Here is a 14,188-nt window from a genome sequence, read left to right as displayed (position 1 = left end):
AAAGTCTTTAATTTGAAAAATTAACGACTTTCCATAGAAACGTTCAACCCCTATTTCACCCATCCTGATTTTAAATCGTGTCAAATTTCATTTAAATCCGTTCAGTAGTTTCAGCGTGATCCCCGACTGTCCCGGTCAACAGGAAAGCAGACAAAAAATAAAAGAAATACATTTTTGGCTTCAGTATCGATATCGTATCGTATGTATGTATACGTAATGCCTTCCAACAATAATTTTCAAAATATCTTCAATGTACGAACAGTGCAGAACAGTATAGGTAGAGATGAATATTATTTTTTTTTAATATTTTAATTTTAGGTATATTGTTGCTCAATTTATTGAAATACCTTTTATTTGTTTAGCGTAGTTCTATTATGTAGTATATCAATGCAAGTCTGTTTTTAATTTAAATGTAATATTATCGTTTAGTGTCAGTGTGTAAATGTAATATTATCGTTTAGTGTCAGTGTGTAAATGTAATATTATCGTTTAGTGTCAGTGTGTAAATGTAATATTATCGTTTAGTGTCAGTGTGTAAATGTAATATTATCGTTTAGTGTCAGTGTGTAAATGTAATATTATCGTTTAGTGTCAGTGTGTAAATGTAATATTATCGTTTAGTGTCAGTGTGTAAATGTAATATTATCGTTTAGTGTCAGTGTGTAAATGTAATATTATCGTTTAGTGTCAGTGTGTAAATGTAATATTATCGTTTAGTGTCAGTGTGTAAATGTAATATTATCGTTTAGTGTCAGTGTGTAAATGTAATATTATCGTTTAGTGTCAGTGTGTAAATGTAATATTACCTATAGCGCCGCTACTGGCACTACCACAGAAGTATGTAAGAAAATAAAAGTCAGCAGTCAAGAGAAATCATTTATTAGGCTATTAACATTATGTAAGAACTATTATCATCATATAATCATGTTACAACAATAAAGAAACGTGTCGGCTGCGAGCGGCGTGACGTCACGGATACGCTGCAGGGACTTTTATCAAAACGAACTTTTACTTTAAGTATCTATAAATATTTTCCGCAACAGTCGACTGAAAACGATTGGAGTTTTTTTTACAACTTTGCCCTCGGCAACAATCTCACCTGATGGTAAAGGATGACGCAATGGATGATGGAAATCCACATCCCTTTTGGTTTTCTACACGACATCGTACCAGAACGCTAAATCGCTTGGCGGTACGTCTTCGCCGGTAGGGTGATAACTAGCCACGGCCGAAGCCTAACACCAATCCAAACGCTATGCCGATATTACGAAGTGCGTACTCGTATCTACTACACATTGAGTCGACACTCAGCGCCGGTCGCGTCGAGGTCGTCTACACGTCTCACTACGAACTAACACTTGCATACAACATACTCATACGTCGCTCGCACTGCGCCAAGTGTCTGCGCAATACGGAGTACAAGTGTCCACAGTGACACTCCGTCGGCGACTGCTTACACTGCTTAGTCCTTATTATACATATACATAGTTATAAAATGAAATAACGTCCGCGTCACGTGGAATGTGTGTTTATGAGTGCACTACGAGCTTACGCTAATCGACGACTTCCCATCATTGTCAATAGTGGATAGCACACATGTGAACATTGACGGACTTGGCGCCGCGCACGCGCTCAGTCGGGCCGCAGCGAGTCGTCGTCGCGGTCGCGGCGCGGCGGGCGCGCGGCGCGCCGGTGCCACGCGTCCTCCTCGGCCTCGTCCGCCTCGTCCGGCTCGTCGGCCTCGTCCGCCTCGTCCGCCTCGCAGCACGCGGGCGGGCAGCGCGCCACGTGCGCGCGCTGGCTCTCGGGCAGCAGGTGGTAGGAGCGCGAGGCGGCGGGCGCGCGCCGCCAGCCCGGCAGCAGCAGCACGCAGGGCGGCGGCGCGTCGATGGTGCCGCACGACGCCGACAGCGCCGCGCGCGCCGCCACCGCCACGCGCAGCACGCGGCGCGCGCGCGGCACCGTGCCCTGCGCGCCCGCGCCCGCGCCCGCCGCCGCGCCCGCGCCCGCGCCCGCCGCCGGCCGCGAGTTGAACTCCAGCGTCTGCGCGCGCCCGTGGCGGCGGCACGGCGGGGCCACGCGCCACCACCAGTACGCCGCGCCGCGCCCCGCGCCCGCCTCCGCGCCCGCGCCCGCGCCCGCCTCCGCGTCCGCGTCCTCCGCGCGCACGCTCTCGTACACATTTTCCTCGTCCTGCGGACGGCCAGTCGCACGTCATTACACGCACCAAATCTATCATCATTATCAACTAATATTCGGCTCACTTTCGGTTTTTGCCCATCATGCAATGCCTAGATATCAATTTTGAAAGAAATCGGAAGAATGCAGTAATACGAAATTTCAAAATGGCGGCCTTTTCTTAATTTTTAATTCAGAATCTGTTTTCGTCATTCATGCAATGCCCAAATATAAATTTTGAACGAAATCGGTGCAGGAAAACTCACTGCAAGAAAAATAAACCGCAAAGAAACACACAAACTGCAAGAAAAAGACTTCGTTCCAATAAAAAGGCTAATCTTAATCCAGAAGACCAGAGTTTAAGCTACGACTACAAAACATTAGGCCCTGAAATAGGACTCGGGTCTAAAAAAGAGCTCGAGCCTTTTTTACGAGTCGAGTCTTGTTAAGACTCTCCAATCGCCGAGTTCTAAAAAAGACTCAAGAGTCCTGAACATCAGGGCTAAAGGGCTCGAGTCCTTAGGAACACTAACTATATCTGCTAAAATATACAAGATACATATTGTCGCTGACTTTTTTGTAGAACTTTAAAAGGTACTTAAAGTCTCCATATATTGATTTAAATTATATGCAATGGAGAAATGTTACAAACTTACAAACCTCCACGCGCCACGCTGTGCTGTACTCACCTGCTGCCGCTCGGCGCCGGCGGCGCGCTCGGGTCAGGCGCGCTCCACCACGGCCACGCCGGCGTACGAGCGCGGCACCTGCATGGCGGCGCCCAGCAGCGACCACTGCTCGGCCGCCGGGTCGAACACCTCCACGCTGGCCAGGTTGGCGGCGCCGTCGTCGCCGCCCACCACGTACAGGCGCCCGTGGTGCGCCGCCACGCCCGCGTTGCGCCGCGCGTGCGCCATGGGCGGCGCCGCGCCCCAGCCCTCGCCCGGCCGGAAGCGCTCCACCGAGCGGCGCACGGCCGGCCCGTCGTGCCCGCCCACGGCGAACAGCGCGCCGCCCGCCACGCCCACGCCCGCGCCCGAGCGCCGCGCCGCCATGTCCGCCACCGGCTCCCACGCGTCGGCGGCCGGGTCGTAGCGCTCCACGGACTGCAGGCACTGGCGCGACGCGCCGTCGTAGCCGCCCACGGCGTACAGCCGCCCGTCCAGCACGCCCACGCCCACGGACGAGCGGCGCGAGCTCATGCCGGCCACGGGCCGCCACGCGCCCTCGCGCACGTCCAGCGCCTCGGCCGAGCTCAGCCCGGCGGCGCCGTCGAAGCCGCCCACGGCGTAGATCACGCTGCCGATCACGGCCACGCCCAGCGTGGAGCGGCGCGCGCCCAGCGGCGGGCCCGGCGCCCACGAGTCGGTGGCCACGTCGTACACGTCCACGCTGCGCACGCGCAGGGTGCCGTCGAAGCCGCCCACGGCGTACAGGCGCCCGCCCACGGCCGCCAGCCCCGCGCGGCAGCGGCGCGACGGCAGCTCGGCGGCCGCGCGCCAGCGCCCGCCGTCCAGGTCGAAGGCCTCCACGTCGCGGATGGCCTTGGGCGCCTGCCCGCCCACCGCCAGCAGCGCCCGCGGCGCGCGCGGCGGCTGGCGCGGACGGGCGCGCGCGCACGCGGCGGCGGCGGCGGCGCGGCGCTCGGGTCGGAGCAGGTGGAAGGACAGCGCCTCGATGACCAGGTCCTTGACGCGCAGCTCGGCGCTGGCCAGCGGCTCGGCGGCGGCGCGCGCCACCAGCGCGTCCTGCGGCAGCAGCGGCAGGCGCACGTGCTCCAGCAGCGCGCCCAGCCGCGCGCGCCGCGCCTCGGGGTCGTGGCGCATCCAGCGCAGCACGGCGTCCAGCACCACCTCCTCGTCGGGCACGGCCAGGCGGTCGCTGTCCAGCAGCGCGCCCAGCGCGTCGGCGTCCAGCGCCAGGAACTCCTCGGCGTCCAGCACCTCGACGAAGCGGCGCTCCACGAAGCGCGCGGCGGCGTCGGCCAGCTCGCTGCAGGCGTGCAGGTCGGCGAAGGCGCGGATGCCCAGCGCGTTGTCGGGCGCCAGCGCGGCGGCGAGGAAGGCGCAGGCGGCGGCGCGCGCGCCCGGCACCTGCAGCAGCGACGCGGCCGCCAGCACGCTCTGCACGTTGCGCTCGCTGACGCGCAGCGACGCGGGCTCGTACACGTAGTCCAGCACGGCCGCCAGCGCCGCCGGCTCCACGCCGCGGATGAGCACCAGCGGCTGCGTGCGCTCGTCGAACTGCGTGAACATGGCGCGGAAGTAGGGCGAGCCGGCCGCCAGCACGGCGCGGTGCGCGGGCAGCGGCGCGGCGCCCTCGGCCTGCAGCCGCACGTCGCACAGCAGCTCGTCGCGCCGCAGCCGCGCCAGCGCGCCCAGCAGCGCCGCCGCGTGCGCCGCGCCCGCGCCCGCGTCCGCGTCGGCGCCGCGCCGCTGCGACGACTCGTCCAACGACGACTGCGACGCGCAGCGCACCAGGCTGTGGCGCGCGCGCTCGTCGCCCTCGCACGCTTCCGCGCCCGCGCCCGCCCTGTGCACAGACAGAGTCCGTGGCCCGACTGCCAGCTGTATCAGCTAATGCTGACGTCAGTACTAAGTACTTAGTACAAAGACGCCGCCGACGTTGTCAAAGCGCTGCGCGAGCCCCAGTCATTCTGTGTCAATATTAGTCCATTGAAAAGTTTAAAAAAATTTGGGGTTGAGTTTTTTAGAGAATGCAATTTTATTTTTTTGCTATGTAGCCCCCCTACTATCAGTGTAAAGCTAAAACCGAGTTTGTGGGGTCGTCATCCTTGTCCCACGGCCGCCATCTTGATTTCAAGGGTCAAAATGGTTTTTACGATATATCTCGTAAAATATTTATCTGATAAAATAATTGGTAATATTTTTTTTAGCATGTTAAATTCTCTACAACAAGGAAAGGCCTAAAAAATCAAATCAAACCCAGGACCTCCGTTTTGTAAATCCACCGCGCATACCACTGCGCCACGGAGGCCGTCAAAAGTTGTGAGAAGTTTTGTACTTATTTGGATAGATTGAGTCGTGAATAATTGTTATGGGTCCACCACTGAAAGCAGTAGGTACATCGTATAATTATAATTAAGTCACTTCCACTGCCTGTTTACTTAGATATTGAAACTATTCACATAATGCAGTTTTCAGCAATAGAAAGAGTGATTCAAGAGGAAGGTTTATGTAATTAATGGATAATACACAAAAGGTAGATCCACACCTAATTATCTAAAACTAAGTTCAATAGTTTTCACAAAATCCTTAGTGTGACCAAGCCATATTTATTCTTTCGGATTTTTCTAATTTATCTATTCAGGGCTCACAACAGTTTTTGATCAGCAAAGTCTCAGGATAAGGGAGACATAGTAAAATCCTTATTACAACAGGATGAAAATGACAGTTACAAAGTGCACACAATGAATTTAGAAATCCCTGCGTCATGCAATCTGCATCCCTGTAGCACTAGTGGTGTGCCTTGCTATATGACTGGTCTCCTGCCTTATTGAAATTCTATCTTAATGCCTTTCAAATGACTCTCACAGATCATGGCAACTCAGTATGGTGGGGGAAAGCCACTGAAAAATATTGCAATACTTGTGGTGAGGCAATAGGAACAGCAGGGCACTTGTTGGTTGGATGCAAGGTACTTCTCGTCAGGGTCTATACTCTCATTGACATGATAGAGTACTTCAAATTATATGTGAAGCTTTAAGCCTGTCAGTAGCTAGAGCTCAAAAAGGATTGACAACAAATACAAAACAAAATATTAACATAGTCAAAGCAGGTTCAATAACAAAATTGTCTTATAAACATTACTCAATCCTAGGTTCTGCACCTGATTGTACTTTATTAATGGATATGTAATTATGAAATCCCAGCAGATGTCGCTATTTCAAGATCTAGACCAGACATTTTCTTGTTTTCCAAATAAACGAAGCAAATAGTACTGGTGGAGCTTATTGTGCCGTGGGAGACTAACATACCGAAGGACCAACATTAATAAATTTTATGCATTATGAAATAATCGATTCTAAGATTTGGCCATGACATATGCCTTAATCTCAAACTTTACATTTTCAAAATAATGGAAGTCTCAACAGCTTCACAGCGTAGCAGCCAGGCGGACCACCGCAGGGTCACAGGTTCAATGTACACCCACTGAACTGTTGTCATGCACTTCTAATATAGTTGTTTCCCACTTATTGGAAGTAAATGGGGATATTAAAAAAAGATTTGGCAAATAATATTTTCTAAAATAATCCCAAAGCAACACAATCATGCAGTCAGCAGACACAAAAGTCTTGTAAACTTCTAAAGTTATAACTTCACAGCATTAGCAGCCAGTAGCAGCAAGGCATTGCTCCTCACAGTAGGGCAGACCTAGCACACATTAATTACCAATGACTTGTCATATTGAGTCACATTGGCAAGACAGTGTATTAGGATAGAGTAATTGGGGTAATGGATACAATATCAGCTGTTAGCTTGCACATGTCACTCACGCAGCGCGCTCCCGCTCCGCGTCGCCCTGCGCGTCCATGGCGCTCACAGCATCACCCGCGCGCGCTCACCGCCTGCAGACCCAGCACAGGTCTCAACTCCCAGCACTCAGCACAGCACACTCACTATAACTCACTTGTTTTGAATTAAAACATCATGTCACACACACAAGCACGAGTCCCTATCATGAAGCAACAAATTTCATTAATTCATAATTTCATCAAAAAGTTAAATCGTCAACAAATAAATAAATCACAATGTACGCCTTTACGAAAAGGACGCCTTTCCAAGATTCCAAAATCCAAATTCCAAAACAATTTTTTATTTTGACAGTAAATGAGTAAAGTAATGACAGTTGTTTTTTTAACAAGTTTTCCGACAATGGATTCTAGCTCTTTAATGAGTCCTCAGACGAATTTGTAATTAAACTCTCAAAAGATTAGTCTGAGCCACAGAATAGATACTATGTATCTGAGCCTTAGATACGTAAAATCTATGGTCTGAGCATTCTTGTCAAAGAGTCTGAGTTTGGGTCTGAGCCAGGCCGGGTCAACTCTCGAACAAAGTTTGGTTATACCTACGGGGGCTAGACCTGTGATGTCATCATCCATACGGTTCTACCGTCTGGTAGTTGTAGCAATATTATTATAGTTAGTAGCTCACGCCTGACATAATATTTTGATAAATCTAATACATTTTTAGATTTAAATATGACTTTAATAACTGAATAAATACTTTTCTTCTACAAAAATATAGAGAGACACTCTCGTTGAATATTGTTTTAGTAACGTATGGGTAAGATTTTCTAAACGAAGTGTGGCAACCCCAATTACTTAATAAAAAATAAATATGTTATAAAATGAAAATGGCGTCATTTCACCAAATAAAACACGAATTCACGAATAATAAAATAAATGTTTGCCACGGCCTGTTAATATTTATGAAGACCTCTTCATGGATTGGATTTAAGCAACCTGCTGTGTAATATCCTCGCCATTCTTGATGTTGAGAAGATCTATAAGTCTTTTGCGTTTCATCTGAGTGTTGTGGTTTTTCATTATGTTAAAAATAAGACTTTGTTAGTTCAAGTGTCTCTATAACTATGAAGAAGAACAAAAGAAAATGCTTTGAGTGTGGTTCTTCGCCTGCCGATGATCCAGAGAAGACCCTACAGAGATTACAGAAATTTGATTCTACAAATTTAGTCTCCGGTATGTACCTACTTTAAGTTTTAGCTAATAATAAAATACTTTAATTATAGCTATTGATCAGATAATGATTACATTAGTTAGTTAATTAGGTTTCTTAATAGTCTTCTCAAGATATGGGAATTATTAAAATCCTACTAATTATTATGAAACTCGTGCTCAATTATACAACTATGCTGGGTTTACACATTATGGTAATGTTTGTAGATGCAATGCACCCCAAATAACTGTCTGACCTGCAGCTGTCTGAATGTTTACTTCTCTGGACCTACTGAACAGATTTTCATTTGGTTATCACAGGTAGCTTAATCTGGAGCAACATAAGGTTAATTATGAAATGGTAATGAAAATAAACATCTGAGAAAAGCAAATTCCATGAACTAATTTGAAAGTATCTGTTACCAGTTCAATATTAAACCACAGGTATATGTACTAAAGGCAGGTAGAGTAAAATTTGAGTTTTATTTTTGAATCTATAATAAGTAGTTTATAATTATGTAATGATGAACCAGAACAATTTGTTATTTTGAAACTACAATTACAAGTTTTTATAATTATGTTAGGCACTAGGCAGACTAATGAAGAGTATGTTAGTTTACTTTGTACAAAAATCTGTTCTTTGACATAATTATAGAATAAGATGATAAGTGATAATGCAATGTAAGATGGAAGCGAGATAACTAGTTAGGCAAAGGATGAAAATCCACACACATTTCTGTTTCTACATAATATCTCACCGTAACACTAAATCGCTTGCCAGTAGGGTATTAACTAGCCAGCCAGACATAGACCAGAAAGAAAACTTCAATTGGCCCAGCCGGGGATAGAACCCAGGACTTTTGCGTAGTTAATCCACTGTGCTATGGAGGCCATTTCTGCAATATTTTTCTTGCCTTGATCTATAATAGCTTTTGCCAATAATAAGATACATTTTTCATTGAAGGTTGTTTGAAAGAAATAGCTTTTAGCTATAAGACCTAAGCTTTGCACATTTTTTTTTTTTTTTCTTTTTGACAATGTAGCTTCTGTGAACAGTTGAGGAATTCCCTCATCTGTGTTTCTGTTCTATCATAAGATTGCCTCCGGACATTTTAGTTATGTTTCTCACCTGGTTCTTGTCAAGGTTTTGTAATAAACAATAATAACAAATGAACTAAGTAAAAATGGCTATGTGGTTAGTCTGTCTGCCGTAGAAGTAGCTGCGAGAGGATTACCAACAAAATCTTTCTATAACTTGTTTAAAGACCTTGGCATCTTTAGGACTGCAGCAACTTCTATGTAGAAGAAAGAGAGAAAGAAAAATAAGTATCCAAAGCTGCTCTTAGTAGGATCTTACCAAATTTGGCTAAGCAGGGAGAACAACACAAGTAGGGGAGTTTAATCAATTGTCAAGGAATTCCTTAACCCTACATCCTGTAGTCACAACTCCAGGACTCTGCTCGGAGTATTTCTCTCTACCAGGCGATGGACCTGGCACCTGCACGGAATGTTAAGATATTCATCTGTCTCTTCATGCGTAGTATGTTTATGTATTTTTAATTAAATTTACTCACTCTCTTAATTTCAGTAATGTCCAGATAATCAATGATTAGACTATTGGACTTTTAGAATAAATTTTACATTGAACTATGAATGGTTTGTCATCTACATTTTTAAAAAAGACGAGATGTTTTGCCTGTAAGAACAAGAGAGAGAGAGAATAAGAAGGTAAGTTAAACACCTACTGTAAAATGCACACTGCTCCAATGTGGGTTGATAGGCTTGGGGTAATAAAGTTAAATTATAAAAGGATCACTATCAGGTGTTAATGATAATGACTTTGATATATTGCATATCATACTCTCTGAGATATAGGGATATAACACCAGCAACAGCTCTCCAGTGATGCAGTAGATAGCATCATTGCTCTTTGCATCTACACGCCACAGCCAGTTGTGGCAATTGAACTCATCATATTAGTGTGATGAGCATGGATGTATTTCAGTGTCTATGTGGTTGTGAGTGTACGCCCATGTTAAATAACAAGTAATGGCCAAAATATTAAGTAGATGTTGATCAATAATCTTCTCTATCTTCCAGTAAAAGTCCCATTAAAATGACCCTGCTGTTCCAGAGATTAGCTCAAACAAACAGACAGATGAACATTTTAAAGAAGTATGACTGTATGTCAGTATTGTATATAGGCACTTGAGAAAACACAGTTATTTTGAAATCACAGACATACACTTAAATTTTATTTATATGTATTGGTGCTGTTCATAAATATAGCATCAGCTGAAACAAACTAGGCATAGTTAAGTTACATTTTATACAGGGTGCTCGGGACTATTTCTCATAAATTCAAGGTGTTGACAAGTCCACTTATAGGAGTTACCTTAGCTACTAGTTTATATTGAGGAGAACTTTCCACCTAGATGGGTTGTGACTGTATTAGGGGTCTGGTGATGAAGATGTAGGACAGTTAAGAGAACTCCTCAATGGTTCACAGTAGCTACCATGTGTTGATAAATTTGTATTGATGAGAACTTTCCACCTAGATGGGTTGTGACTGTATTAGGGGTCTGGTAATGAAGACGAAGGATGGTTAAGGGAACTCCTCGATTGTTCACAGTAGCTACCATGTGTTGATAAATTTGTATTGATGAGAACTTTCCACCTAGATGGGTTGTGACTGTATTAGGGGTCTGGTAATGAAGACGAAGGACGGTTAAGGGAACTTCTCGATGGTTCACAGTAGTAATTAGTTTGATTCTAAGTCAGAGGCAATCAAATACAATGTTTTATCACGACTCATAGCAACATACATAACATTGGCGCTAGATCAATATCTAGGATGATTTCACTAAAAATGGAAAAATAAAAATTTTTAATTAATGAAATTCAACCAACTTCAAAAACATAAAACATACTGGCTAAACTAATATTATACTAAGTTCATATCATATTATGTTCTAACTGATGATCAGTTTGAAGGCTGTGCTAAACCGGTGTTGTTTTAATTTAAGCTGTTACTGAAAGAACTACATGAAAGAACACTGTCTGAAAAACCTAAATATTTATGATATTCTTACATGGCTTGAATTAATACATCATTGGGCTAGCACCACCTTCAAACTGATCATCAGTTAGAACATAATATGATATATAGAACTTAGTATAATGTTATTTTTCGTTTTTTAGTTTAGTAAGTATGTTTTTGAAGTCGGTTGACTTGTTTTTATTAAAGTTTTTTAATACACATGTTCCTTAGACATTTTAAATTAATTTTCCTTATAGAACTTGGAGCTACCCCAGAGTTATGGGAAATACTCCCGAGCACCCTGTAGATGCTACTTAATCCTACTAATCCTTCATTCATCAGTATCGGTTGGTGGGCTTGGAGTTTATAAAGAATATTAAGTATATATAATTTATTTATGAACATTCCTCATTCAGTTGAGCTTTTACTACCCATAACACAAGCTAAGCTTACTTTGAGACTAGTTAGTGATGTGTGTAATGTGTTAATATAAATATTAACCAACTTTCTGCAGTTTGAGAATACGCGGATAAAATATAGCCTATGATACTCAGAAATAACGTGGCTTTCTAGTGGTAAAAGAATTTTCAAAATTGGTTCAGTAGATCCAGAGTTTACCTGCTAGAACACCACCAACTTTACCTCTTTATAATACATACTAGCGGACGCCCGCGACTTCGTCCGCGTAAAAATCGATGTCAACTTTCAACCCCTATTTCACATTCTATTTTGCAAGTTTTATAACTTATACCTTGTAACTAAAAAAATTAAGGACTTTCCGTACAAACTTTCTACCCCTACTTCACCCAATTCTGATTTTGTTTTCACGACAAAAAGTATCCTATTATCCTTCTACGTATTATGGTCTCAAATCGTCTTAAGTATCGTTTGAATTCATTCTGTAGTATCAGCGTGATGCCCGGTCAAAAAACAGGCAAACAGACAGACAAAAAATAGAAAATATGAGCGTGGTGCGATGACAAAGGAAAATAGAGACTTCTATGCTAAAATTATAATCTTTGGATCTACTGGACCGATTTCAAAGATTGTTTTATCAATAGAAAGCTACGTTATTTGCGAGTGTCATAGGCTATGTTTGATTCCCATATTCACACAGGAACGGGAACCACGTAATGGAAAGCGCGGGGCGTCATGTAGCGGACTTTCTGCGTCTTTGAGAAATTTTGTATTATCTCCAAAACTAATTAACATACTATAAAGGGCAAATTTTATCTCCATAATATCCTTGTGATTATTAAATAATTTATTTTGATAAGGATTTAAGTTAAGTAGCATAAATAATGACGCAAACCTAAGTATATAAAATTTATAATTTTCAAAACACAAAAGGTACTATATCTGCTAATATATAGAAGATAGATATATGGTGTCGCGGACTTTTTTGTAGAACTTTTAAAGATACATAAAGCCTCCATACATTAATTTCAATTTTACACAATGGTTAAGGCAGCGCATGCGAATAAGTCTGCTTAAGAGGATTTTCGGTCTGACCTGTATGACAAAAACTGTGTTAACTCGGCGAATATATATCATGCTAATATAAATATAGCCTATAGCACTCCCCGATAATGTAGCAATCTACTGGTGAAAGAATTTTTGAAATCGGACCAGTAGTTCCGAAAATTACCCCATTTAAAAAATGTGACAAACTTACAAACTTTACCTCTTTATAATATTAGTATAGATTAACAACCCATTTTCGGCTCATTGTTAAGCACGAGTCACTTCTCAGGACGAGAGGGGTTAGGCCTTAGTCCTCCATGCTGGCCCAATGCGGATTGGCAGACTTCACACACCTAGACAATTAAGAAAATTCTCAGTTATGCAGGTTTCTTCACAATGTTATGCTTCACCATTTAAGACATTTAATTTAAAAATGGGTTGAATACATATCAGTATAGATTTTTATTGTGAGTTTCTTGAAAGAAGGAATTGCTCAATATTTCATAGACCAACCCAGGACTCAAACTCAGAATTTCATGATAGTTACACTGAACCAATAAAGCAGTTAGAGAGAGAGAGAGAGAGAGAGATAAATAAAAAGAGTTTATTATGCATTAAAATTAAAATGTATACCTAATGCTTTCAGCAATCCTGCTTCTTCACATGAATTTTACCCGCATGACGACGGTTTTTAATATAAAAAATATTTACACAATGTCTCAAAAAGCAATCAAAGCTTTCAAAAATAAACAATGTTCGTAGAAGTTCAGTACCAAGAAACTCACAAAAAATGAGCCCAAAATTTAGCATTACTTGTAAGCCAGACTAAGAAATTTCAAGAAGATAATTTAAAAGAAGACAATAGAATAAAATAATATTAACACACAATGCTTAGCAAATATAGCATTAACAGATGGAAACCAGGCAATAGGTATGTTAAAATAGGTTATGTTTCATAGAAGCTATTTTAATCCTACACATCCATCATTTATCATTGTCTTCATATAGTAGAGGAGGTATGGAGCTGAGACCCACCACACTGCTCCAATGCTGTTGGTGGGCTTAGGGTGATAATGTTCAATTAATTAATTACCACTATCTGATGCTAATGTTAATAATCGGGATTAAAGGTTTCCCAACTTCAGGATGAGAATTTAACTGTTTTTTTTTTACATTTTTCATAATCTATTCTTCACATTTTTCACTTAATAAAATTCTTTTAGTTTTTGTTTGTTTTTAACCTGGTGAAAATATGTGAAATTTTGCTATCGGCTTCCCAACTCCAAGATGAGAATTTGACTGAATTTTTTTTTACATTTTTAACCGATTTTAAAAAAAGAAGGAGGTTCTCAATTCGATTCTATGTTTTTTTTTCATAATCTATTCTTCACATTTTTCACTTAATAAAATTCTTTTAGTTTTTATTTGTTTTTTAACTGGTGAAAATACATAAAATTTATTCTTTATGTTTAAATTTTCAGGTGTAGCAAAATAGAAGATGAAGGTCTAGCTGTGCCAGTCAGTGCTGAGCCACACAGTTCCTGCTGGCATGTTTCCAAAATAGCACAAGGTAACCTACTTCATCGTTATTATCAACCTATTTTAACATCATTACAGGGCCAGGCCTTATAGAAAAGTGATTATGGAGCTGAGACCCACCACACTGCTCTAATGCTGTTGGTGGGCTTAGGGTGATAATGTTCAATTAATTAATAACCACTATCTGATGCTAATGATAATAATCGGGATCGAAGGCTTCCAAACTCCAAGATGAGAATTTAACTGAATTATTTTTAACCGACTTC

General features: G+C 43.2%; 1 protein-coding gene and 1 long non-coding RNA gene across 3 annotated transcripts; one reads left to right on the top strand and one right to left on the bottom strand.

Moving 5' to 3' along the window:
• Positions 1 to 2,055: 2,055 nt before the first annotated feature.
• On the bottom strand, positions 2,056 to 7,152 carry LOC112052247 (ring canal kelch homolog). 2 transcript variants are annotated; one of them, XM_052887535.1, is made up of 3 exons: positions 6,695 to 7,150; positions 2,868 to 4,710; positions 2,056 to 2,193 (listed from the first exon to the last, which is right to left on the bottom strand). In XM_052887535.1, exons 1-2 carry the CDS (start codon positions 6,730 to 6,732, stop codon positions 2,901 to 2,903), a joined length of 1,848 nt encoding a protein of 615 aa, XP_052743495.1. In that variant the 5' UTR covers positions 6,733 to 7,150; the 3' UTR covers positions 2,056 to 2,193; positions 2,868 to 2,900. The 2 variants fall into 2 exon arrangements, 1 of the variants encoding a protein (XP_052743495.1); XR_008251848.1 differs by having other exon boundaries at positions 2,081 to 2,193; positions 2,839 to 4,710; positions 6,695 to 7,152.
• A 191-nt stretch (positions 7,153 to 7,343) lies between these two features.
• LOC112057033 (uncharacterized) lies at positions 7,344 to 13,955 on the top strand. The gene is made up of 4 exons (XR_008251849.1): positions 7,344 to 7,903; positions 9,468 to 9,607; positions 13,030 to 13,314; positions 13,865 to 13,955. It is a non-coding gene; the product is annotated as an uncharacterized LOC112057033 (long non-coding RNA).
• Positions 13,956 to 14,188: the final 233 nt, after the last annotated feature.

This window comes from Bicyclus anynana, chromosome 19, assembly GCF_947172395.1.
Source record: "Bicyclus anynana chromosome 19, ilBicAnyn1.1, whole genome shotgun sequence".
Classification (NCBI taxonomy): Eukaryota; Metazoa; Arthropoda; class Insecta; order Lepidoptera; family Nymphalidae; genus Bicyclus; species Bicyclus anynana.
The sequence above is the reverse complement of the archived record's forward strand: the minus strand, read 5'-3'. Positions and strand labels throughout refer to the sequence as shown.